The 24,618-nt window shown below is 28.4% G+C and overlaps 2 protein-coding genes across 4 annotated transcripts in view; one reads left to right on the top strand and one right to left on the bottom strand.

The window, feature by feature from the left end:
• The window catches only part of LOC105154860 (trace amine-associated receptor 9), a 78,504-nt gene extending 68,858 nt beyond the window's left edge, over positions 1 to 9,646 (top strand). For all 3 annotated transcript variants that reach the window (XM_011070628.2, XM_011070627.2, XM_087408657.1), the window contains 3 exons: positions 842 to 941; positions 2,289 to 2,414; positions 4,195 to 9,646. In XM_011070628.2, the coding sequence (XP_011068930.1) occupies positions 842 to 941; positions 2,289 to 2,413 (225 nt within the window). In that variant the 3' untranslated portion in view covers position 2,414; positions 4,195 to 9,646. The remainder of the gene's footprint in view (positions 1 to 841; positions 942 to 2,288; positions 2,415 to 4,194) is intronic.
• A 4,567-nt stretch (positions 9,647 to 14,213) lies between these two features.
• Invadolysin (leishmanolysin-like peptidase, invadolysin) overlaps positions 14,214 to 24,618 on the bottom strand; it is a 284,059-nt gene continuing 273,654 nt past the window's right edge. Inside the window, exons 8-14 of the mRNA XM_087408648.1 lie at positions 20,815 to 21,040; positions 20,345 to 20,535; positions 20,141 to 20,273; positions 19,834 to 19,993; positions 19,589 to 19,755; positions 19,373 to 19,492; positions 14,214 to 19,103 (exon numbers count right to left, since the gene is read on the bottom strand). Of these exons, the coding sequence (XP_087264774.1) occupies positions 18,945 to 19,103; positions 19,373 to 19,492; positions 19,589 to 19,755; positions 19,834 to 19,993; positions 20,141 to 20,273; positions 20,345 to 20,535; positions 20,815 to 21,040 (1,156 nt within the window). The 3' untranslated portion in view covers positions 14,214 to 18,944. The remainder of the gene's footprint in view (positions 19,104 to 19,372; positions 19,493 to 19,588; positions 19,756 to 19,833; positions 19,994 to 20,140; positions 20,274 to 20,344; positions 20,536 to 20,814; positions 21,041 to 24,618) is intronic.

Raw genomic sequence — 24,618 nt, 5'->3', positions numbered from 1 at the left:
TCCAAAACAGATCACGAGTATCATTAAATTTCTTACATTCTTTTCGATTATATTTAAAATAATATGAAAAGAATATATTTTACACGTAACGTATAATTTGTAATGTAAATATATATAAATTAATTGGCATAACCAAACAAATTTTATACCAAATAAAATGTCAAAATGATTTTGAAAAATTATTATAAATATTATTTCCTTTAGAAAGAGGGAAAAATATAGAGAAAAAATATTTTAGCCTGTAAAAAATTCTACCATGCATTATTGTAAAAACAAGGTTATTATGAAAAATAACAAGAAATGAAAAGTTATTTTTCACAGTTTAAATTGAGAAAAAGCGGTAACATGTAATAATAGTACTGCTGCTATGAAACAAACAAACTCCAACTAAATAATTGATATATTATTTTAACTCATAGTATAATACATTGCTATGTAGAAAATAGTTCCCCAAATGTGTATTTATATATTCAACTGTATCCCTTGAGGACCAACGTTACATTTGAAGCATTCTGTTCGTGCACAAAGTTTATGAAAGCAGCAATATATATCGCTTATAATTAAAGTACTCTATGTTAATCTGATAAATGAAATGCATAAATGCATGCATGAATATATTGCGGCGATGTTCGATTATCAGGGAGCTTTAAGATCAATTTATTATCCGTTCTTACAAGGGAAATATTTCAACCTTATCACGCAGGTAATCAATAAAGCTTATAAAATCTACTTCTATTTGGAACGATTGATTTATCGTTTGCAAACTGACAAGCATTATTCAACCATCAATGCATGTCATGATTGATAATTCGGTTAATTTTAATTTCCTTTTTATATGCAGATTCTGTGCAGATCTAAGCCGTTAGGAACAAAACAACACTGCTGCTCGACTAGCACCGGTGGCTTAGATGTTTGCAGCATTGCAGGTATCGATCTATCAGGTATGTTAAACAAATATTATCTCGTAAAAAAGAAGTCAGTTAATCTGAAAAATTTCTTTATGTTAAATTTCATGTAGTGGCAATGCGTATCAATCAACAATAAAAATGTATAATGAATTAAACAATTTTTTTAATCAAAATTTAAAAACGTATTTATAAATCATTTGCGTGATCTTTTTCTAATAAACAATTTGATTAAATCAAAGATCTATAAAATAAAAAATAATTATAAAAATTGAATTATTATAGTTAAATTAAAATTAAATTAATTAAATTAACAATAAACTTTTCCATACGCTTCGAATCTATCTATTGTGTTAATTACGACAAAATTCATTCGGTTGCTTTTACGTTAATGATCTCGCATCAGCAAGGGGATTAACATAATCAGTGTTTTGCACTAATTAAACCGAGGGGAATCAGTCTTTTGACAGCATCCATTATCAACATTAACTGAATTCTCATGCTCCATATATGACATCCATAAACGAAGATTTAATGTGGTCGCTAATAATAGCCAGCGACATGATTTTCGCGTAAATTCGAATTGCGTCGTAATCACATTTGAAATCACATATCATATCAAACTTACGACTGCTATTATGTTACAACATGTTTGTCATTACTTACCGCAATTGCCACTATGTATTGCGAAACGTTTAAAGTAAAATATTAATAGATCTCTGACAATTTGACTTTTATTACTAGATTAATCAGATAAAATTTTTAATTTTGTAGTTTCAAATAAAAGCTAGAGAATCAAAATCATCAATTTCTTTTATTATCAAAGTAACTATATGTATTAAGTTCAATATTATAATACTAAGTAATAACATTTTAGAGCAAAAGTGAATATGGGAACTCTTTATAAATTAATGAATTCAATTTTTATCACGATTTTGTTTCATAATATTAAATAAAACAATGTTTTTAATTTTCAGCTATGATAAAAGAAGAGAATAATGCATTAGATAAAAAAAATTATATCTATTAGATACTCTTTCTAATAAAGAATTAATTTTTAATCTGTATAAAAATTAAAAAATAAATGCGATATACTTTCAACGAAATTATAATAATTATGTCTTTCTTTGCAACAATGATCGCGAGAATATCGTTAAATATTACATTAGGAAATATGTTATTAATTTATCGACTTGATTGAAATAAAATGTGCAATGCCCGAAACAAATTAGCTCGTGCACTCGTTTCGAATTTATCGTTCAAAACGATAATTTACACTGTGTGGAAATAATTATTATACGTTATATAATACAATCCTGTTAATAGCGAATATTACCATAGCCAGTGCTTGAAGCTTTCATTGTTCGGATTTTTTTATTTCAGGTTTGGAGCGTTGCTCAATGGAACGATGCTCAATGGCGCGTTGTTCCTCGTTATCATTAGCGAATACACCGCCACTCCCTTGGGAAACCGGACATGTAACACATGGTGACGTAGTATCCACGTGAGGTATACACGTTGCATAAATATATGCTTCTACTCTTATTATTCACTATTTGCTGTCTGTTATTTTACATTATATAGAATCTTATATCTTCATAATATTAAAATTTAATGCTTTTAATCAATTTGCACATACAGTTTTATGTTAATAAAAATGTGCATGCATCAATAATTCTTAAATTACAGAAAAATGAGAAGAGTTTTTGTCTTGAATAAATTTTCATAATTATTAACTCTAGTAATTCATAGGTTCAATGTACCTTGTGCGATTTTTACATTGCTGTAACTTTTTTATAATATAATTTGAAGATCTAGATTGAGGATGAAAAAAAACTTTAACTGTCAAATAGATATGATAAGCTTGCAAGTATATTTTTTTGCGTTATTTTCAATGTAAAATTGCACGAAAGTTCAAAGAAAGTACTTTGGACTCACATATGACCAGCTTGTAAGTTTTGGGTACCCCTTTATTTTTTATTATATATACGTTTACTGAGTTTCGGATAGTATTAAAGTAAATACACGAAAATGTAGAATTAAAAAGAATTATTTCAATATAATAAATAGAAATTTTCTAATCTCTGTCAGTCTTCGGAGATCGCTCGGCCGGGGCGATGTATTGCTTTAGAGCGAGTGTTGCATCATCCTCTAAATTAAATCCTAATAAACTTAATTATATATTATAATAATATTTATATATACTATTATAATGTATTAGGTGTTGGAATTAATTCGTAGCGTTTTACAAGTGATGGGAAGTACTTTCATTAATGTATTTTTTAATGCTCATGTGAAATAAATAACATTCTTTCATTAAAAACGCTACGAATTAATTCCAACACCTAATATATTTTTTGAGTGATTTATATCGTACTATTTTTTTTAGTCCAAAGAATCAACTAAAAAAATCCTGGATTTTTGCTTGAACATTAAATTTAAAAATTTGAAAATTTTTTATTTAAAGTAGTAATTTTTTTACGAATTTTTCCAATAAAATTTCTTTGAAGCATTGTAATTAATTGAAAATAAAATATATATTTGATTCATATTTATATCTGTCTTCGTTTGACTTCAAGGTACAAATTTTACACGTTTTGAGCTAAAAAATACGCATTTAGTCCAGAGATATAGCGTAATAAAGTTCACGAATCCTGGTATAATCAAAAATAACAATGACTTACTAGGAATCAATCAATATTAAATTAATTTTCATAATCACAAAAACTCTTCTAACATATCCAATTTATTATTGATAATCAGAATGTCATAAACCAATCACAGAGCTGTATTAACATAAGAACTTTATAAATACAAATCTTTATGTCTGACGGAAATGATGTCAACAAAAAAAATTTATTACAACAATAAAAAATATCACCTCGACGAGATTGTGTTTTAAAACTGAAAATTTAATTGGCTCCCGATTTGTAGATATGCATATGTAAATTCACTCTGAAATATTATGTATGTACGAAGTTCTCTAGCTCAGATCAAAAAAGCATTGCTTTCCTTAATTATTTTCATATATCTAACATTATTATTATTTATTGCTTTTTTATTATGTAAACAAAATATTGCAAAATTTTTTTAACTAATCTGTTTCAGTTCAAATAACGGCAACAATAACGACTTATTTTTGAAAATTAATAAGTAATAATTAATAATTAATAATTAATAACGGTAACTAGTTATTTATTTGACTCGATAATGAGTAATGGTGACTAATTATTTTTAAAAAATAATTTTTCAATCTTTGCTAATAATAAATGTCAATGGTAATGTCCAGCCACAGATGCCGCCACGCAAACGGAGGATTTCGGATCTCCGGACGACGCCAGTTAGTACAGCGTGGCGGCAAGCCGACATTCGATGTTCCAAAACTACTGGGCACAATATCCGTCATCTACGCACCGATATCTGCAAGATCATGTCGCATCCTCGCTGGCACGAGGACGAGTTTCGCTCATCGAAGAAGAGAATAATCGTGACGATGTAGCAACGTTAGATGGAACGAGTCGTTATCATCAACATGATCGACAGAGTCACTTAGAATTCACGCGTTTTAAAAGTTTACCAGATCTTATCCGAGATATGGAACAGCGATGAAACACTGATTAACGATCGTCGTTGAATCAGAATGTTGCTGTACATCACTGTCATCGTCGTTATTATTTCATCATTATTCTATATAAGAAAGCATGAGCTCATCGATTGCAACAGCATAAGGGAACGCGAATTCCATGCTTCGAAACGAGCGTACACGAAGCGTGTGTCGACACACCACGATTAGCTCTCGTCGCGACGAGATCGATTACGGAAATTAATTACGACACCAACGAGGATACTAATCGCGCCGCTCTCGACGATATACATGTAGATGTTTAATCACGGCGGAGCGCACTGCGAGTGTTAACGTCATTTGCTCCCGCATCCCTATTTTCCACGATTAATTATTCACGCGAGTGTTCGTCCTACAAGCTGCTCACCTAAACACAAAATTGCTTTTTCTTCGAGCGTATAACTTTGAATACTTTTTTCAAAATCTTTTAAGATAAATTCATTTAAAAGCAAAAATTCCGAATGCAAAGCATTTCTTCTTATTCACAGATTTATTTTTTTAATTAATTTATTAATTTAAAGGCAACTTCTTATTCAAGAAATCTTATTTTTAATTTTTTTTTTAATTTAAACTTTTTGAAGTGGCTTAAAAATATAAATATACAATAAAGGAGCATATAGCTAACATATAGTTAACATATAATATTTGTACAAATATGTTAACGCATTAATTCAAAATATATTACTTATCTCTAAAAAAAAACTTTAGCTGTGGCTATATGCTCCTTTATTGTATATTTTTATTTTTAAAGTAAATTGACAAGATTGTTTCAAGTTGTGTAATGTACTTCACGTTAATTAATACTTGCGTATTGAATAATTATGTATTTTGAGAAAAAAATTGAGACAGAACGTTATATTTAAATTGTAATTGTTTGCTCAAGCTCAAGAGCTCATTAGTATGAACTATGAAGACTAATGCGTAATATTTTACATTCATCATTATTATATATATTTTATAAAAAAGTCTAATGAAGAGATAAATAAATATAGATATTTGAAATAACTTTTTTAATATCGCAGAGTTGTATTGTAATAAATAAACTGCAGATAAAATATGCGGCAGCAATTTTGTTTGCATTTTCAAAAAATGCAAACAACATTGCTATTGCATATAGTTTTTTATTCAATAATTTCTCGTTTTTTGTAAAATTTTAAATTGTTATTAGAAATAAGTGATCTGCGATATTTTCTAAGAAGTTTGTTCCAACGATGGTATAATAAGGCAAAAATTAATCGCATTATTTTTATTTAGCATAATGCAGATAGAATAATGCAAAAATAGCCTTGTAAATTAAACTATGACAGATTTGAATCAATTGTAATTGTATATTGACTTTTCAAATGCATATTGTATTTGAAAATATCAATGTGTAGAGTTTTGTTTAAATCATTTACGAAGATAATAATTATATGTAAATAAAAAATTTTTTAATGTGAAAATGGCTAGGGAACTTGTATAAAGCAGAAGCAACCTCTAGTATTGGCCAATTTATTATTGAAAGGCAATAATTAATTTATTTATTTGGCGTTCAGTACTAAAAGTACTGAACAGTGCTCTTAAAATAAGTACTACTTAAAATAAGTAATTAATTACTGTCTTTCAGGCAGTATTAGATTTCAGTAAAAAATATTAAATATTACAGAATTCAGAATAATTAAAAGAAACGCGGAAATAGTATCTCTGCTTTAAATAAGAAACACCGAATCGATATCGTACATGATTTAATGCATTATATGTTGATGAAATAAAATCTTATATGTAAGAAGAAATTATCTTCTACTAATACTTAGAATTTTCTATTCAGCGAAAGATGATTGAAAATGGAAACATTAACGAGGTCGACGACGCCTTCATAATTGCGTTCTCATAAAAAGAGAATCCTCTGAAGACTTTAATATATGTGAAATAATTACACTCTTTCAATTTATAATTAGAAATATTGCGCACCGCTCTGATGTAAAAAGATTTGTATAAGAAGTAATACTCTTTATACGGCTTCTCGTACTGCTAATTTTTTTTAAATATATAAATTAATTTTAAATATTATATATTGTTTTAAATGTATAAATTAGTTTTTATCATTTATCATTATAATTATCTAATTTTCCTTAGAATTTCTCTAGCCTTTTTAAAAGTTTCTTTTATTTTTTTATTATTCAGATGTCATGTTTCGATGTATTAAAAGTTTATGTTACATCAAAATGTATTTCTTATAATATGTATATTTATATTTATTTTATATTAACTCTTTAAGATTTTATTAATATCATATTCATTCTTAATTTTTGTAACATATTTATAAATTTTATATTATTATGAGGATCATTTTAGATTGAAAAAAATATCTTTTTTCATTATTTTAATATATGCCGTGAAATATATAGTTCATGACAGATAGAATTGCGTATATCGTTAGAATATACTAACTAGTGAGTAAGTTTTTCAAGAATTTATATCAAGAAACATTTACATTTCACGACGCATAGTCACGTTAAAACAAAAATTGATGCTATTAATGAGTGCCTGAGTGCTCACATAAATCTAACGATTATTCGCGTATTCTAAACTGACAAAATCCACCTATTTTATCCGTTTAAATTAATAAATAGCCGGTGGATCATTATGTACTTGTTTTCAAATTGCTAATAACCAAGTATGTGTGCCTCAGACGGCTCAGACTCTTTGAAGCATCCGTTTCAAGAGCCTTATTCCTCTTCATCTAAGATCTCATAAGAGGTTGTTCAATGAAAAACCTCCTGTATTTGTATATTTAAAAAGAAGTAAGTGGAATGTCTAATTGATTACGAATTTGTACGTACTTTCATACGTATATAAGCGATTGAATCATATATATTAAATAAAAGAGATAGTCACTCATTCATCACGTGAATAATAAATATAAAAAAATTGCACATATTGTCGAGAAAGCTATTTCATTTAAAAGAAAACTTAAGTTTATTTCAAGTTTACTTCTGTAGGAAGTTGAAGGTATTTCTAAAAAATAAATATACATTATTGACGTTATTATAGCTCTTATCATATTCATTTTACATTTTCAAGAGACTAATGCAAAAAAAAAACTCAAATTGTGCCAAACTAAACAAGTAAAATTATATTAACATTATACCGCGTTAATTATGTAGAATATTTTTAATATAAAGTCTTACAAATTATGTTTTTTAGGACTCTTAAACGTAAAGATAAAAATCTTTTTACATATGTTAGAAACTGCTGATTTTTTAATTAATATTTTAATATATTGAAACAGAACAAATTTCCATAGAATTATACATATGTACATGTACTTCCGAAACAAATCATACCATAAAAACTGCACAAATCATTTTGAGCAATGTGGAAAATGATCATTGAAATCTCTTAGCGCGATATAACTTAAATGCAAATTTAGTATTAATACTTGCGATGTAAAAAACGATGTAAATAAGAATAAGAAGAGACATCACCTCACCCTTTTACATAGTAAACCAGTGTGAAGGTTCGATTGGAAAAGACAGTAAAAATGAAACACTGCCTGCAAATGATCATCATCGGCTCGAGACTGTTTATTGTCTGCGATGATGTCTCGATTTACGTTAAGTAATGAATCGAATGCAAATTGTTTTTGTATTCAATAATTCAACACATAAATGCGCATGTATAGATAGAGAATTTTAGATAAGATTATTAGCCAAAAGCAAAACGGCGATTAGTTAGATTATTAAAGTAAACGTGAGACTTTTAATAATCCACTGAAATTTAGTAATACCACCGAATAAATGCCTTAAGCAAAAAATCTTTTATAAATCGGCATGGACTGAAAGAAGAAAGCAAATATTGTACATATTCTGCAAAAAAGTGCTGGAACAATGCATTTAATTCGGCTATTTTTTGCAGAGTAAATAAGAATTGAGCGCCATAATTCATTTAAGTATAATAGCTGCGTTTTGTATTTATATTTAAATTATTACTAAGTTATTGATTATTGTTGACATTGTAAATCACAATCTAATAAAGTCTCAATTATTTCTAGAAATGTGATAAATTCGAAGAACTATTTGAAATACAATCAAATTGATGTACACATTAGTTTTATTAATTACATGTAAAGATCATAAAAATAATTTTCGTCTCTTCTTATTTTGCATCTTAACACTAGAACTATAAAAAAAAGCAATCAAGATCTATAATTTTTATAATGGTTTACTTTTTGAGATGTTCTTTGACTTTTGTCGCAATGTTAAATGATTAAACTTATTTCTTTATTTTCTTCGTTTATCTCTTTTATTAAAAAGATATATTATATATACATATATTCAACAGTATATTCAATAATATATGTATAAAAATATATTCAATGTCGGTAGTTCTAGTGTTTTGAGATGAATAAAACGTGCGAAATAGTTATTGCGATTGTCGCTTCAAAATACTTGTAATCATTCTGTACAAGAAACGTTTCGAAGAACAGAATGATTATACAAAATTACAAAAAATAATGCGAGAATGGATCATACTACTATTTGCTCGTTGGATCCACCGTGGTGGTTTGAATGCAGTGATTTGCGCATAGACAGCGCGTTGCACACAGAAGTGCCAAAGCTAACTAAAGATGTCAAAATATTAAACTCTTTAACGAATGAATTTATTGTTAGTTGAAATATTCTGTTGCTTATATTCCTAGTTAATTTCAATAAAAAAATTATTATCATATATATAGATTAATTTCAACAATAAAATAATAATGTTCGTTACAGTAATAAATTGATATAACGTCGGTTATTAATAACAAAACTCTTTAAGTATATATATATAATAACACATTTGTACCATTTCTCGCGTTATCTATTTTTGATAGTGAATTTTTTTAATTATAGACAATTAGACAATTCAAGAATTGTCTGTAACGAGTCTGTAACTCAAATAGAAAAATCTATTAGCAATAATTATTTACCTAGTCAGAAATGATAATGATCGATGTTGATTTGATGCTTTTGACGTTGAATCGATATCGATTCGATGTCGATTCCATTATCATTTCTGACTGGGTAAATATTTCTTTCTGTAATAAGCGATGATAAATTCGTGACAATTTAATCAAATAAATCTGTATCCAGCACAACCACATTACCTATAACTACGATTCCTCATAATTAATTGCATAATCCATATTCATATTGTTTTTAGTTGATAATAGATTGAGCATTTTTATTTACATGATAAACAAAAATTTACGTACAAAGTAAATAAAAACATTGAAGGTGCTAAGTTAAAATTAAATTAAAGTTAATATTGGTTTCTTTGAAACAAGATTAAAAAAGAATATCTCAAATAAATCACCAAAATAACATTAACCTTTCGTGGTCCAGGGGAAAGATGGTCTCAAAAAGGTGTGAGGCTTTATATTTCTAAGGTCTTTTTTTTTAAAACGGGACTTGAACTGCCATTTATTCAAAGTTTAAAATACTCTTTTTGCACTTTCAATCGCATATTGTTCCTTGAACGTCAGCCTTTGCAATTTTTTAAATATATGATAAAATTAAAAATTTTAAAAAGACACTGCATTTCTATATTCTATAATGTTTAAAATATATTCAGTAATTTTTGTGATCTTAAAAAATTGTAAATACGGCAATCAATTAAAATTGAGGTCATTTTGTCCATTGTGTGACCAATATAAAATTCTCAGGAGGATGTGACCACGACGAGTTAAATATTATGAACAAAAATATACGGTATTTTTTTTATATATATTATATTAGAATCGATATTAACAATAACTTTTATTTAAATTTCTGTTTTATAATTTTGTAACAGTGTAAATTTTTATCTCACAAATTAGAATAACAAATTACCTTTGAACGAAATATTAAAAATATTTTTTCTTTGTTTTAACGTTTAATTTTTAAGAAAAATTTAATCATTTTTAGTGCAGTTTGTTCAATTATATTAAAATTATTAAAAAATATATGTATTTTTATTCTAATAAACATATTGATTTCTAGGATTGATTTGTCATTTCTAAAGAAAAATAATTCTCATTCCATTTTTGATAAATCTTAAAATGCGTGATTAATTACAATGCACATTATTTTTGCAACTTATTGTCAATCAATAATAAGTATGCTTATTAGCTGTAGAACAAATACATATAATTTTTTTAATGATTTTAGTACAATTAAGCAAATTGCAAATAGCTTAAATTAATTTTTCCTAAAAATTAAACATTGAAGCAAAAAATTAAATACCTTTCGTTTATAGATAATTTATTATTCTATGTTGTACGTTGACTAATTCAATCAAAATAATTGGTTTACGAAGTTTATTTATTCCATAACATATTCAGTAACATCAATATTCAAAAAATTCAGAAACAATCGTCATTTTACTTATATTTTACGTCATTTTAATTATAATAGTTAAAAACAAAATCTCTACTAAAAGCTCTATACTTATTATTAATTTTATAATGATTTGAGCCTTTTTTCTTATATTATTTTTTACTTTTGTTTAAAAAATATTGTCTAAAAACAAAATGGTATGTCAGTATCGACGACCTTTGCCTATTAAAATTTGTATTTTAATGCGAAATGATTAACGAAATAAAGTATAATTATTATTATTATTATTGTGCATAGAAAAATTACAAAGCATACACAAATGATGAGGCACCAGCAGAACTGCTGTTACTAAACCTTCCAATAAACGAATTACAAATTACAAATTACAGAAAAATTAATAGAATTCAAGAAAGCATATCTTGCTTAGTAAATAATCGATAGTTTCAAAAAAGAAGAATTAGATAACAAGAATGATTTAAAAATCAAAGAATGATTTAAATGCAATGATAATTTAAGTATAATTGCAAGAAGACATAATTAAGATGATAAACGCAGACTTACACAGCTATAAACAGAGATAATTAAAACGAACGGAATTATTGTAGAAAATACAGAGTCAATTAAAGTATATAAGAATAATTATGATGAAAATACATATAAATGCAAAGAAGGCATAAATAAGATAATATGCGCAGAATTATAGAAAGAAAGTAGAGACAATAAAGATAAACAGTATTTATGTATAAGATACGGAGAACAATTAACGTAAAATAAAATAATATAGATGAATTAAACGCGATTGAGCTTAAAACGTTAATACGACTTGGCAGCGACAGAACGAAACGAAGGAAATGAAGGGGAAAAGGATGGAAGAGGGTAGCATGTTGTAAAATTTTGTGCCAGTATAGGGAAACGCAGCCTTGAATTTGGAAGTTCGATGTCTGGGGAATGATAAGAAATTATGATAACGTGTGTCAGGAGTGTCATCGGAATAGAGATCGGAATTCAAGTACAGGAGACTACGGAGACTATCGAAGAATACCAGAACGAAGAAGACGGAAAACGAGACAATATAAATGTAGAATAAAACGCTGATTCATTTTGAGCCAACTGGAACGTAGGAAATAAGGAGAGATATAATCATACTTATATATTAAAAGAATAACGAAGACATGAATACTGTATTCGCTGAATTCGGGTAAGCAATTAAAATAATTAGATATAAAAAATATAAATGTAGAAAAACAAATATATAAATACCCAAAAAAGAGTCACTATAATTAATTATAACAGTCCGTTTAATCGCTGAATTAAATCACTGAAATAAATCCATCAAATTAATAGAGATTTCAACGATTTCAGTAATTTATTTCCATTAGATATACCGCAAAAACATGGATATTGTTGTGTAGTTGACATCCATTTCTTCAGAGGGCAATTTAGTGCGCGGATGCATCTTGCTAAAATTATTGGGGGGGGGGGGGGGGAGCATAGAGTGGTCTGTGCCTATCCAGGCGACGCCTAGGATTCCGTTGCATTCGTATAGTCGTGAATGTTATGAACGAGTATCATAAAATTTGTTATGTTAATTTTCTACTGTCATAACTAAGGCTGCGTTTGGAAATATCACCTGGGTCACTATTCTGTAACTGTTTTTACAGTAATTTTACACGCCTACCGACAGTTGTCAGTGTCGTTGCGCAGATATTTTATATGATAAAAAAGCTGCGCAACGACAACTGTCGGTAGGCATGTAAAATAGTTACGAAATCGCGCCCCTAAGGCCTCTGGGTGTCCGTATATTATCTTATCCTTGTTTAACATTGGATGAACAACAAGGATAAAATGATACATGAATGATGTTTCCGAATGCAGCCCATGTGTGCGTCGCAAACATCGAATATACTAAATGTCGCGCAATCGTCGTATTCTAGTGATTATTCCGCGTTTAGTTGTAATTAATGTGTTTTCGCAAACAAATATTGTGTAAGTTACCATGAAAAAAATAGCAACAGAAAAATAAGAGAAGATGACGAGGCTAAGAAAATATCGAGTGACGATGAAACAACTGAAAAGTAAGCATAATTTGTAATTTATTTCATTATTCGTTTCTGGTAGAAATAATTGTTGAACGCAAATGTCTCTTTTATATTTCGTTGTTCTAATTTTCGCCTCTTAGAAATAAGGACTACTTTTTTTACTTTTCCGTTACTTTTCTGTTATTTTGAAAAATATCTTATCACCACTACGCATTATTTGTTGAAAAAAATAACTTATTGTTTGTATCGATCATTATTTTTACTTGTTGCTGTAACTATTACATGTAATAAGTGACTTTTTTTCAATAAACAACGCATAATGGTGACAAATTACTTCTCAAAAGTAACTTTCCCAATCTTAACTTTTAATTATCATTACCGTCATGAAAAAATTGCAACATCATTGTCAATCAAATCATTATTATATAAATAATAAAAGTAACGGTTTCCATTCTTACTTAGAAGTTTTGTTTATTATCCCTTTACATTCGACGGTCCGATTTTTATTTTTATTTTTTGATCGAATAAAATGTACCTTTGTTCGAAATTGTATCATATTACCCTAATAATATAATAGTGTATTGCACATAACACATTGCCTGATATATGAAATATATTTTAAATGTTTTAAGATTTTTTAAATTTTAATAAAAAATATATAAATATATGTAATAGAGTTAATGTTACATATCAATGTATAAAATTTTAAAATTTATAATTGCTTAAAATGTTAAATGTTTAAATTGTATTTTTTGAATTAGATTTTTCCTTATCACATTCAATTCTATTAAATATTTGTCAATATTACGAATAAAAAAAATTTTTTGCGCACTATTATTATTCTTCTACATATTTATTTAAATATATCATTTTAATTTAGATATATTTATGAATAAAAAAATTATATTAAATATAAGAATACATCTTACTCAACAGTTATTAAAATATAAGTATAAAAATTTTCTAAAGCAATAAATGCAATAAAATATCTTACATTTATATTTGTAAAGTATTTGGTTATTTCTCTCTCTGAATGTATTACTTATATTTTTATAATTACGTAATTATATTATTCATATCTAAAAGGCTAAAAATTTATATTAAACTAAAAAAGTTAGAATATCTCATAGATTCATTACCTTGCATAGATAGCGTCTGTTAGAACAGATTATGAATGTGGCAATAATATGATCACTTCTCACAGAGAAATATATCTCCTATCGCATAATGTCTCAAGTTAACTTTCATTTTAATTAGAAGTAATAGATCGGTAGGAACTATATTTTATAGGAAAGGACTTAATAATAGGTTTATATTCTAAATTTTTAATTGTTTATTAATCTGTATACAGAATTCTTATACTCATAAAAACAAAGTACTAGGAGAATTTCATATTATATTTCTTATCTACCTCTTAGTGGCGATTGCATACAGATTGCTTAACATATCCGAGGTAGTGAGCACTTTTTTATGTGCTACAACACAAATAAATCGCTTAAATCTTTATTACCGACGATTAAGGACATTTTGTATTAAGTGATCTAGATAAAATAAATTTTTAAATGTGTTTAAACGATAATACAACTGTCTGCACTTTTTTAAATTACAAAAAGATTACTACTATAACACATTGATATCATAAATCCTCCTTTGTGGTAATGTTTGTATTATTATTATGATATGGTTAAATATTTTTCCTTATCTCAGCTATAAGCTCGTTTTTGTGAAGTTGATTTGTTTTTGAGGTACCAATCCAAATATTTTCAGAATTATAAAAGTTCAAAGCTCATATATTCGTAAGAATATATCGTAAGAATACAGGAAAATATTTACCAACACTTATGTTAATAAAACCCACAAAAGGAGGATTAAATGCATCAATTTTATGTTAAAATCTGCGCATACAATATTAATATTAATATTAAAACTTATTAGCTATCAGTTATTATTTCTCGTTATTAAACTGAATTTTTTATTTCTGTAAATTTGTATATGTATATATTTGTATCGTATATTAATTAATTCTTTGATACCTGTAAAAATAATCTCACTTCTTAAACTTATGCTTACAGCTTACAAATACGTATTTAAGTCTTATTTAACTATTACATTTTTTATTAAATAATTTTTGCCGATATTAACAATTTTTTGACTGAGATATTTTTAATAATAAAAAGAATTATATTTCTGTAATTTGTCATAAAATATACTGGAAATTTATTTGTAATAATGGCACAATTACCCATAAAAGTAAAATTAAATTATGTACTATGCTTCATGTTTTTAATAAGTATAATAGAATGTTACTTAATAAACTTATACTAAATCATAAAATAATCTTATACGTAATTTCTAATATTAAAATAAAAAGTTAAAACTAAATTAACTAATAAAAACTATTACTACTTTTTCTTCTAAGAAATTATTTAGAAACTACTTTTTATTCGCTATTTTCTTTTAATTTCTATGCATTTAGTATTAAAAAAATTTTTAATAATCTAATAGAAACATAATATAGTAACATAATACAGTATAAAATATTCTAAAATAGTAGAGTTCATACTTTATCAAAACGAAAAAAAATTTGCACCTATAATTCTTCTGAGCCGCATAATTATATATTACAGGTTTTTATTAAAATAGTAATTTTTCAAATTATAATATATTTTTTGTAAGGACTTATAACAAAGCGTATTAAAAATTAAATAACAAATTAATAATTAAAACATACATTCTAACAACTATAAGTTTATAATTGTTTTCATAAAAATCTAACAGCTCAGAATTGTTGAGAACAATCTATGATACATATTTAGATAGAGTCGCACACACTCATACATGCTTTTATATATATATATATATATATATATATATATATATATATGTTTATATATATATATATATATATATATATATATATATATGTACGATATTTTTATAATTGGACTTATAGAATTGTTAAAACATTCTTGTCTTCTTCTATATTCACTTGTTGTTCAATATTAACATTTACTAGATGCCGTTTGTTGATGGAATGATGCATAAAATCCATTCTTATGTCGAGCAACGACATTAGCAGGAATTCGCGAGAAATGTTCTCGAATATACATCTCAGTATATTTTATGTGATACTGAGATATTCAAGTTTTTATACGAAGTATATGTGAATTATTAATCATCTCTGTACAAAATTAAATAAATGCTTTCATGTTACAATCTTGCGAATATACGACATTGGAATATATGGAATGTATTGTAAGAAAAAAAATCAACATATTTATTCTTCATATCAATCAATAACTCCTTTGGAATGTTTTAAAGATGCTGTGCTACAATCGATATTTTCATAATTAAAAGAACGCTCAAGACTTCATTGATGAAGAACGGATTAGTCATATGCTAGATGATTACTATACAGACTTTAGTATATACAGTCTATGTGCTTATCGTTTATCTTTTTTTTTTTCAGTAAACTAAAATTATTAGATATTTTATTTGTGAATAATTCTGCACAAATCATTGTGCTGATATATCTATATTCACAGTAAAGCACCTAAAAAGTCGTGAATAATAAGTTTTTATCATATAGGTAGATAAAATATGTTATAAATCTATTACAATCTAGACAGCATGCAAAAATCATCTTATGTTTAAAATCGGGACATAAAATATCTTTAAAACATCTTTAAAACGTTTTATTCTGATTTTGAACATGCTGTCTAGGAAATTGCATACAATTTAAAATTGTAGTGAAAATAATTTTTTACGAAAATTGAACATATCATTTATCAATGATGAGAAATTAAAAAAATGTTCCGTTCATATTAATATACTTATCAAATTAAATATATTATGCTAATTGTTAGGATTTAGATATTATGCATCGTAAATCTATCCAATTATTAGACTTCGCATTTTTGGAGCTATATGTACAAAAACTTACTTTTTATACATTCACGATAGATTCGCAATTGACAACCTTGATAAATTGGTTTGTCATACTTTTAAATCACTTTAATTTTCACATTTATTCGTATATTGTTCGATATGACTTGCGTGCGTATGTTCACACGAACTTTCGTACACATGTTGTCAGTAAAATTACGGATTTATTATTGATGCTGTCAATGATTCAAAGTAAAAAAGATTGAGCTCACTATACCCCTTAATGTAAAGTCAATCTTTACATTTTAAAGATGTATAAAGTATCTTTTTAATGAATATTGATATCAAAGCTTATTATTTGCAATGTCTAAAAAAGTTCGCTATACATTATTGACAAAACTAATCTGTAATGTATCGTAAATAGTATGAAATGTAAATATAGCATACTTATTTGAGAGATACATACAATACATATTTCTACTTCTAAGAACTATTACTTGCGTCATCATATTGTGCAAAATATATGATTACATTGTTATTTTTCAGTAATGTATAGCGTTTCTTTATTAGACTTATTAATTTCTACATCTAATTTACGTCATTTATAAAAAAAATTTTGTATTATTTTTATATCGGCAGTGGATGCATGGAGTCCGTGTGTACACACATTCGTCAGATAATATTAGCAATTATCTATCAACTACAAACTATAGTACAATTATTCATCGTCTTGAATTGAGCGATGACCGAGATTATTTACTTTGAAACAACATTCGCACATAAGGTGATGACTAAAATATATATGTCAGAATTAACAGTTTGTGGTCCGCCGCGATACTGTACGTGGATATTATAATCTACTGACGGCACAGTGTCGTCGTGTAAGAATATCTTACCAGTAGTATATTAAAACTCATTGTATTTATGAATTAAAAAAATGTAAATTTTACATTAAAAACAAAATACTTTTGCTGCTCTGCTTCAGTATTTCGGCAAAAGTCTCCTTTTTTTAATTTGATCAATCTGCTTTTACTGGTTTTATCTTATCACAAAAACGGAAAGAGCAATCTGTTTGTGATGGAACTTTTAATAAATTATATTAAATTGTATATATTTGTTTTTGTGGCTCAAAAATGTGAGACTCAGTTTATGTTATCATAATTTGCTTTTGTCAGATGTTGCTACAGTTTAATACAGACTGCAGACCTCAAAATGTTAATTAAAGTGAAACACACGTACGCACGCACGCGCGTACACACAATAAACTTAACAAATGGATATGTAACTTAGAAGCACATATAATATAAAATTGGCATATAAAATGCCTCGTCACGTTATCACCAGAATCCAAATAAGATACATATATTTATCGCGCAAATTTAACATATTAAGGTATTTCTCCGAGAAATTGAATTTCTACAAATTTTTTTGAAATTTGAATATTATATTTAAAATAATTTTATTTATATGTGATTAAAATTTCAAAGACCCTGAAATGAAGATATTCACCTTCAACTTTCAGCTTTTAATACATAAACTCTAATACCAAATCTTGCGAAAGTAACGTTTTAATACAATACTTTGCGACGAAAATCTTCTACAGATTTTTTTTTTAAATAAATATATAATGTAGAAATATTATAGGAACCTTATATAAAAAAAAAAAAAAAATAAATAAATAGAGGACCTAGCGGTGCCGTTTCTGAATTAGAATAGTTTAAATTTGTAATTTGATGAAATTCTCCTTCTCGCACGCCGAGCGGCGAGACATGCTATTACCACATTTCAATTGTCTTCAGTGCGGACTAGTGCTTGTATACACAGATATGACATTTATGTGTGTGTGTGTGTGTGTGTGTGTGTGTGTGTGTGTGTGTGTGTGTATGCGATTAATTTTCTAGCGCGATTATAGCCGGAGAAATATCTTAAAATCAGTTGATTTAGTTAATTCCTCTGTTATTTTAAATCATTTGGCCAATATCTTATCATATAGATAACAAGCCTATTTACGATTGTCATCTCGGCCAATATTAATTATGTTTTTTACTAATAAAAATTAGATTACATTGTCAAAACATAATATACAAATGAGTAAATGATATTTATGAATTTAGATTTAGATAATGTTAAAACATTAACTAACAAAGACAGTGTATCATCTAGCGACGAAGGATAACATTGCAATAATAAACGTTGATATACTTAAACTAAAACTATCTGCGGATGCACAGTGAAGATAGTCTTTGTGATAATATGAAGGTGGACGTTCATTTCCTACAGATTTACACCACTCCTTTTGTGTTTTAAATTCCGCCTAAAAATAAAAGAATAAAGCAAATTCGATTACTAAATTACATTTAATTATATATCTATTATATATTACATATTATAACCCATATGTATTATATAACACGTATATATGGTATATATATATATATATGTATATATATATATATATATATATATATATATATATATATATATTAGGTCATTTAAAAAGTATCCGCGATTTTTTGTTCAATTTTTGAATGAAAAAACCGCGGATACTTTTTAAATGACCCAATATATAGTATATATTCATACCTCACAAATATCTCGGCAGGGTGGACAAATTAGAGCACCTTTATGCAACCAGCCATTCTGCATAATTCTTATAATAATCTCTTGTCCAGCATGATAACAAGCATACGTATAATTGCCGACCTGAGAAAAGAGATAATTGTCTCTTAACTTATCCGTATATAATTGCATTTTAAGGATTCTTATAAATTATCTATTGCATTGTAAAAAAGTGTTCACCATAATGTGTAGTCTCCCAGCTTCGCATTTATATAAATAGCAACCGGAGCCCCAATGCTGCCACTGACGTGCTTGTTTGCAAGTTCTCTCTTCCCACATGTCATTAGTATGGTCAAAACATCTCGAATTAGGACCATATTTTTCTAATGCGAAATTCTTGTCTGGGTCTAAAAGAAAAATGTGTTTCAAACGAATTCCGTTATTTCTTCGGAATACGCACGTGATATATGTGTCGCGTAACTTACGCGGATTATTCTCTTCGTAAAGACAATGAGAACCTCTGACTACTATATTCCGCGCTCTCCACGTGAATTCCTGTATGTAAGGACAGTAATCCGCCAGAGATACCGAACCGCCGTAGTATTGTTCCTCTCCCGATGGTACGTGGGGAATTGAATCGAAGTTCTGCAATGGAAGAAATCGTTAACGGAAATTCTTCACATACCGCGAATATTCTCATGTTGTCTTCTGATGTAACATCGTCGGTGGGAACATTCTATTTGTACGTCTGCTTCAAAATATTTCAATAGATTATTACTAAATATTTCTTACTTGGTATTTCTTGGGTAGTGGCTGCAAATATTTCACCAGATTACACAAGGCCACTGATCTCCGATCGTCCGTGCATTCGGTCTGCAACGGATCCTGTTTCACTTTGTTGCAAAAAGGATGTATCGATTTTCCTCTGAAATTATTTTAATATTTTCATAGAATAGTGACGTATGGTTCATTTTTGCTGAATCTCAATGTACTCACGGTAACGGCTGATGTGTAGATATCCATTCCTTGCAGGATTTCATAGCGAAATTGCATCCCAGATTTTTCCCCCAGCCTAGCTCTTGCGCCATCGAATAGTTGGCGCTATACCAACCGGTATCTTCCATAAGAGCGAGCGTTATTCTCGAGTAAACTGGATTTTGCGTGTGTGTCCCTGTCATGGCTTCATTCTGAATAAACAAAAAACCAATTTATGATAGCAAACATTGTTCACATTTTTTTATTGAAAAATTTAAACACGATGATATGTAATTCTACAGACAGTAAATGTATCATACCTTATGTGTCCATAGAATTAGGATAATAATAATTTGCTAATATGTACTTAAAAATTAAAATAATTAATGTCTTTATTTCATTTTATAATAAATGCGGAAGCTTGAAACTGTTGGTACCATTATGTTATCATTATGTTACACTTGCGGTAAAGAGGATTCAACATTACGTACCTCGAATACACGTTTCTCCCAATGTGTTAGAGCTGTGCCATCCTCACCCTGGTCTTCCAATTCTGCGCCCTCGAGTTCCGAGCAATTGAAGTGCGCTTGAACCTCGGCGCGGACCCGAGGCGTGACTATCATTCGCATGGTCCTCTCCACGTAACCGCCATACACTTCCCAGTGATGCCTGACCACGGTTTTGATCGTGTTCTCGCTCCACTGGTGCGTTTGTAACCTGCCCGAAACGAGTATCGAACGTTATTAGCATATGCTGATTTGGTAGTCGAGAGCTACTGCTGTCGCCCAGTATAATAACCTCATCGCTATGGCATCATATATCATATCGCAAATGCATCTCACTCGCAATTGAATCGGACTTTATTCATAAAGTACTATCCGTGAAAAAATAGACGATAAATAATAAACCAAAATATAGACAATTGAAATTTTCAATTTTTTTTCACTACAAAATAGCAAGTTATTGATCTAGAGAGAAATGACATAGACTTTAATTGATATCAAAATTTTCATATCGATGTCGATTCGACATTAATTTGATGAGACATATCTCGCTAAGAAATAATTCAAAATCTGTATGATTGTATTTTAAATCATCAGAAACTGTCATAATTATTCTTATTGTTATTTTCGATATTGTTATTTTTTTAAAGTTCTGTTTTTCTACACATTACGATATTATGCAATCGTTATCTGTAACAATAAATATATGTGTCAAAAGTTAAATATCTCCGTGGCTTTGTGCAAATGTACAATAGATAAATATATAATTACATTACAATACATATCTCTCTCTTACGCGCGCGTATTTTCTTTCTCTTCGTCTGTCTCCCATATAAAGTGATTGATGCAATACATTCGTGAAATGCTGTTTTCGACAACGAGCAATCCTTCCTCTATCCAATTTTAATATGACGGATGAATTTGTGAATGAAATTTGTGAATGGAATTTTGGGAACTCATGAGCACAAGATGAAAAATATTATTACGCGTCAATACAAAATCACTTGTCATCGTATCATATGTATAAATAGGAGCACAGAAGTAATGTATAAATACGATAAAATGTGAGAAATCAAATGTAACGTCGAGGAAAAAGTGAGGAAAAAGCATTAATCTCGTATTATGAAACAACGAATGAAGGGGATTAAAGTCGTGTTGTAAACTTCATTTCTTACTTCGTGCGCACACTTTTAAATCCCGTCGGAAAGCTTTTTAAAATTAATTCGCGACCAACCGCACGAACTAAAAATATCGGCGATTCGTATTTCAATATCGTATGTCAATTTGTTATTATGTTAAAATAGTAATTTTGCTAATTTAGGTATACTATTAAATTGTTTGAATAATGCGAACAATTTGCATTTATATAAAATAGTTAATTAGAAAATGAGTAAAAACCAATAAAAATGTGTAATTATAATTAGCATTAAAAGCTCAACAAGCATTATTAATGAAAGCAATAGGTATTATTAGTGAAATTAATTGCTAAACAAAAATTGCTAAATAAGAATAGTATCGCAATATTTCATTAAAATCAACAACTGTTAGCAGGACTAATGATGATAAATTATAATATTTCTTCTGTAGATAAAAATAAATATACCTCTATCGTTCCACATACTATCATATCTGATGTCATCGTATCGTGTTATAACATCTATTTCACAAATCTAACATTAACAAGGATCCCTCCCCCCCCCCCTCTCTCTCTCTCTCTCTCTCTCCTTTACCTTTCTGCATGGCATATATACCTTGCTGTAGATTAACGTAAACCTTAAACGTAAGAGGATCTCCGTGGAGATATTCAGGTGCAGTAGGCTGAGAACGTGCAAACTCACGAATGGATAGATAACAGGAGATGCAGAGAAACGTTGGAATTTGTAATGGAGAATATATAGTCTTTGACACGGAGCGAAAATGGACGAAAAGAACAGTTTAGAGAAGTAGCAAAAGACGACGAGGAGTAAAAGGACTGATAAAATTACAGGAGAGAAGAGGAGAGAAAAAAAAATTAAAAAAGATGAAGGTCTGTGACGAACCGGGAACGAGCAGCTATTTCAGAAAAATCTCTGTCCCTCAATTTAAGTATTGGGACGTCGTGGGGAAAGAATCATAGAACTCTCTGGCAGAAAGTTCCTGAGAGTTTAAGAAGTTCTGCATACATCACCAAGTGGCTTCATAATTCTGTAATGCTATGCAATGCGATGAGCGATGTGATATTAGGGGAAAAGAGAGAGGAAGTTCTATCTGCGCCAACATTCGAAACGCAAATCAACGCGATAATTCATAAGATCAGTTGAAGAAACCAGACACACTTGGAGAAACGCTCTGAGAACATACTGGAAAATTATACGTCAGAGCGAGCGTTAGGAAAGGACTTGTGAAGAACGCCAAAGTCATTCCTAAAATCTATTATAGTCTGGAATGCCATGGATCTGTTGCTGGAATTTCACGATTCGGAGTAGAAAGTCGTCGATTTTTGCCACTTGGCGGACAGACCGAGCAGGATAGCGAAATGGGAAAGAGAGTTTAGAAGAGAACATGAGAAGTAAGTACGATAGTACGATAGTAGCGGAAAAGTAACGGATGGAAGACGGGGAAAGATAGAAGGGTACGTGAAGAAAGATCGTATAGGGAAGAGCTCGCATCTGCCAACGCCGGAAGCCAGTTCGTTACGGTCCGTCGACTCGTATAGAACAGGAATTTTCCAATTTTAAAGGCAGATACATCGTCAGACAATTGCAGGAGCAGGAAAGAGAAAAATGGCTAACGCATCGTAGTCGAGTGATGAGATGACGAACAAATCAAAGTATCTATGTTTTTTTTCTCTTTCTCATTATACGAAAGTAAAGTAATATCTTCAGCACAATTGAGTGTAAAAATTTATGAAAAAAGAGCATTTACTTATTTTTAAAAAGTAGAATGTAATAAATATTTATTTATCAAACAGATAAATTCGTTGCATTTTAATCAATTGATTGAAAATTGTACTGATAAATAAAAAGTGTCTCGCGAAATACATATTTCAACAGTTTGATCAATAACAATATTATTTTTTTATGCTTAAATATTATTTGTATAGCATTGTAGTTTCAGTTTGAGAAATCGTTAATGTTAACTTTGTGCTAAGCTTTGTTCATTAGTAGAAATTTATGTAGTGTAAATTTATGTTATTTAACCCTTTGAAGACCCAGAATTTTCTAACAAAATAACTTAAGAAAAATCTATTGATTTCTAAAAACTTTCAATGTCGCTGAATTCGAGTCTCTGATTATCGATTCTAGTCTCAGAATTCTAAAATTCAAATTTCAAGAACCTAATCTGATTATCGTGAAACTTGAGTTTCAGAAGATTTTTAGCATTTCTGAGTTTGAATGTAATCTAAAATATTGAATTTCAAAAGGATAATAATTTGTCTAAAGGAAAATCCAATTTCACAAGATTCAGAATTTGAAAGTCGATTTGGAAATCGGTGTGCTAACTAATTATCTACTCAGCTTCAAATATAGCAAAACTGGAAACTTGATATTATATTTTTCAATTAAAAACTCTCTAAAACCGAGTTTTTATGATAATAAAATCATTTTAAAAAAATTCTATTCGCTATATTGAAGCCACTATTTTGAATGTTTTTTTTTTACATTGAATATGAAAAAGCATTCAGATTAGAAGAAGTTTATAAAAATTTTTATAAAAATTGAGAGAGCAATTTATAAAATAAAAAGGGATGACCTCAAACGAGATCATCAGTCCACAAAAAATTCGATTGTAAAGAGTGTGACATAATATTCT

Source organism: Acromyrmex echinatior, chromosome 1, assembly GCF_024713525.1.
Source record: "Acromyrmex echinatior isolate Ae372 chromosome 1, ASM2471352v2, whole genome shotgun sequence".
NCBI classification, from domain to species: Eukaryota; Metazoa; Arthropoda; class Insecta; order Hymenoptera; family Formicidae; genus Acromyrmex; species Acromyrmex echinatior.
The sequence above is the reverse complement of the archived record's forward strand: the minus strand, read 5'-3'. Positions and strand labels throughout refer to the sequence as shown.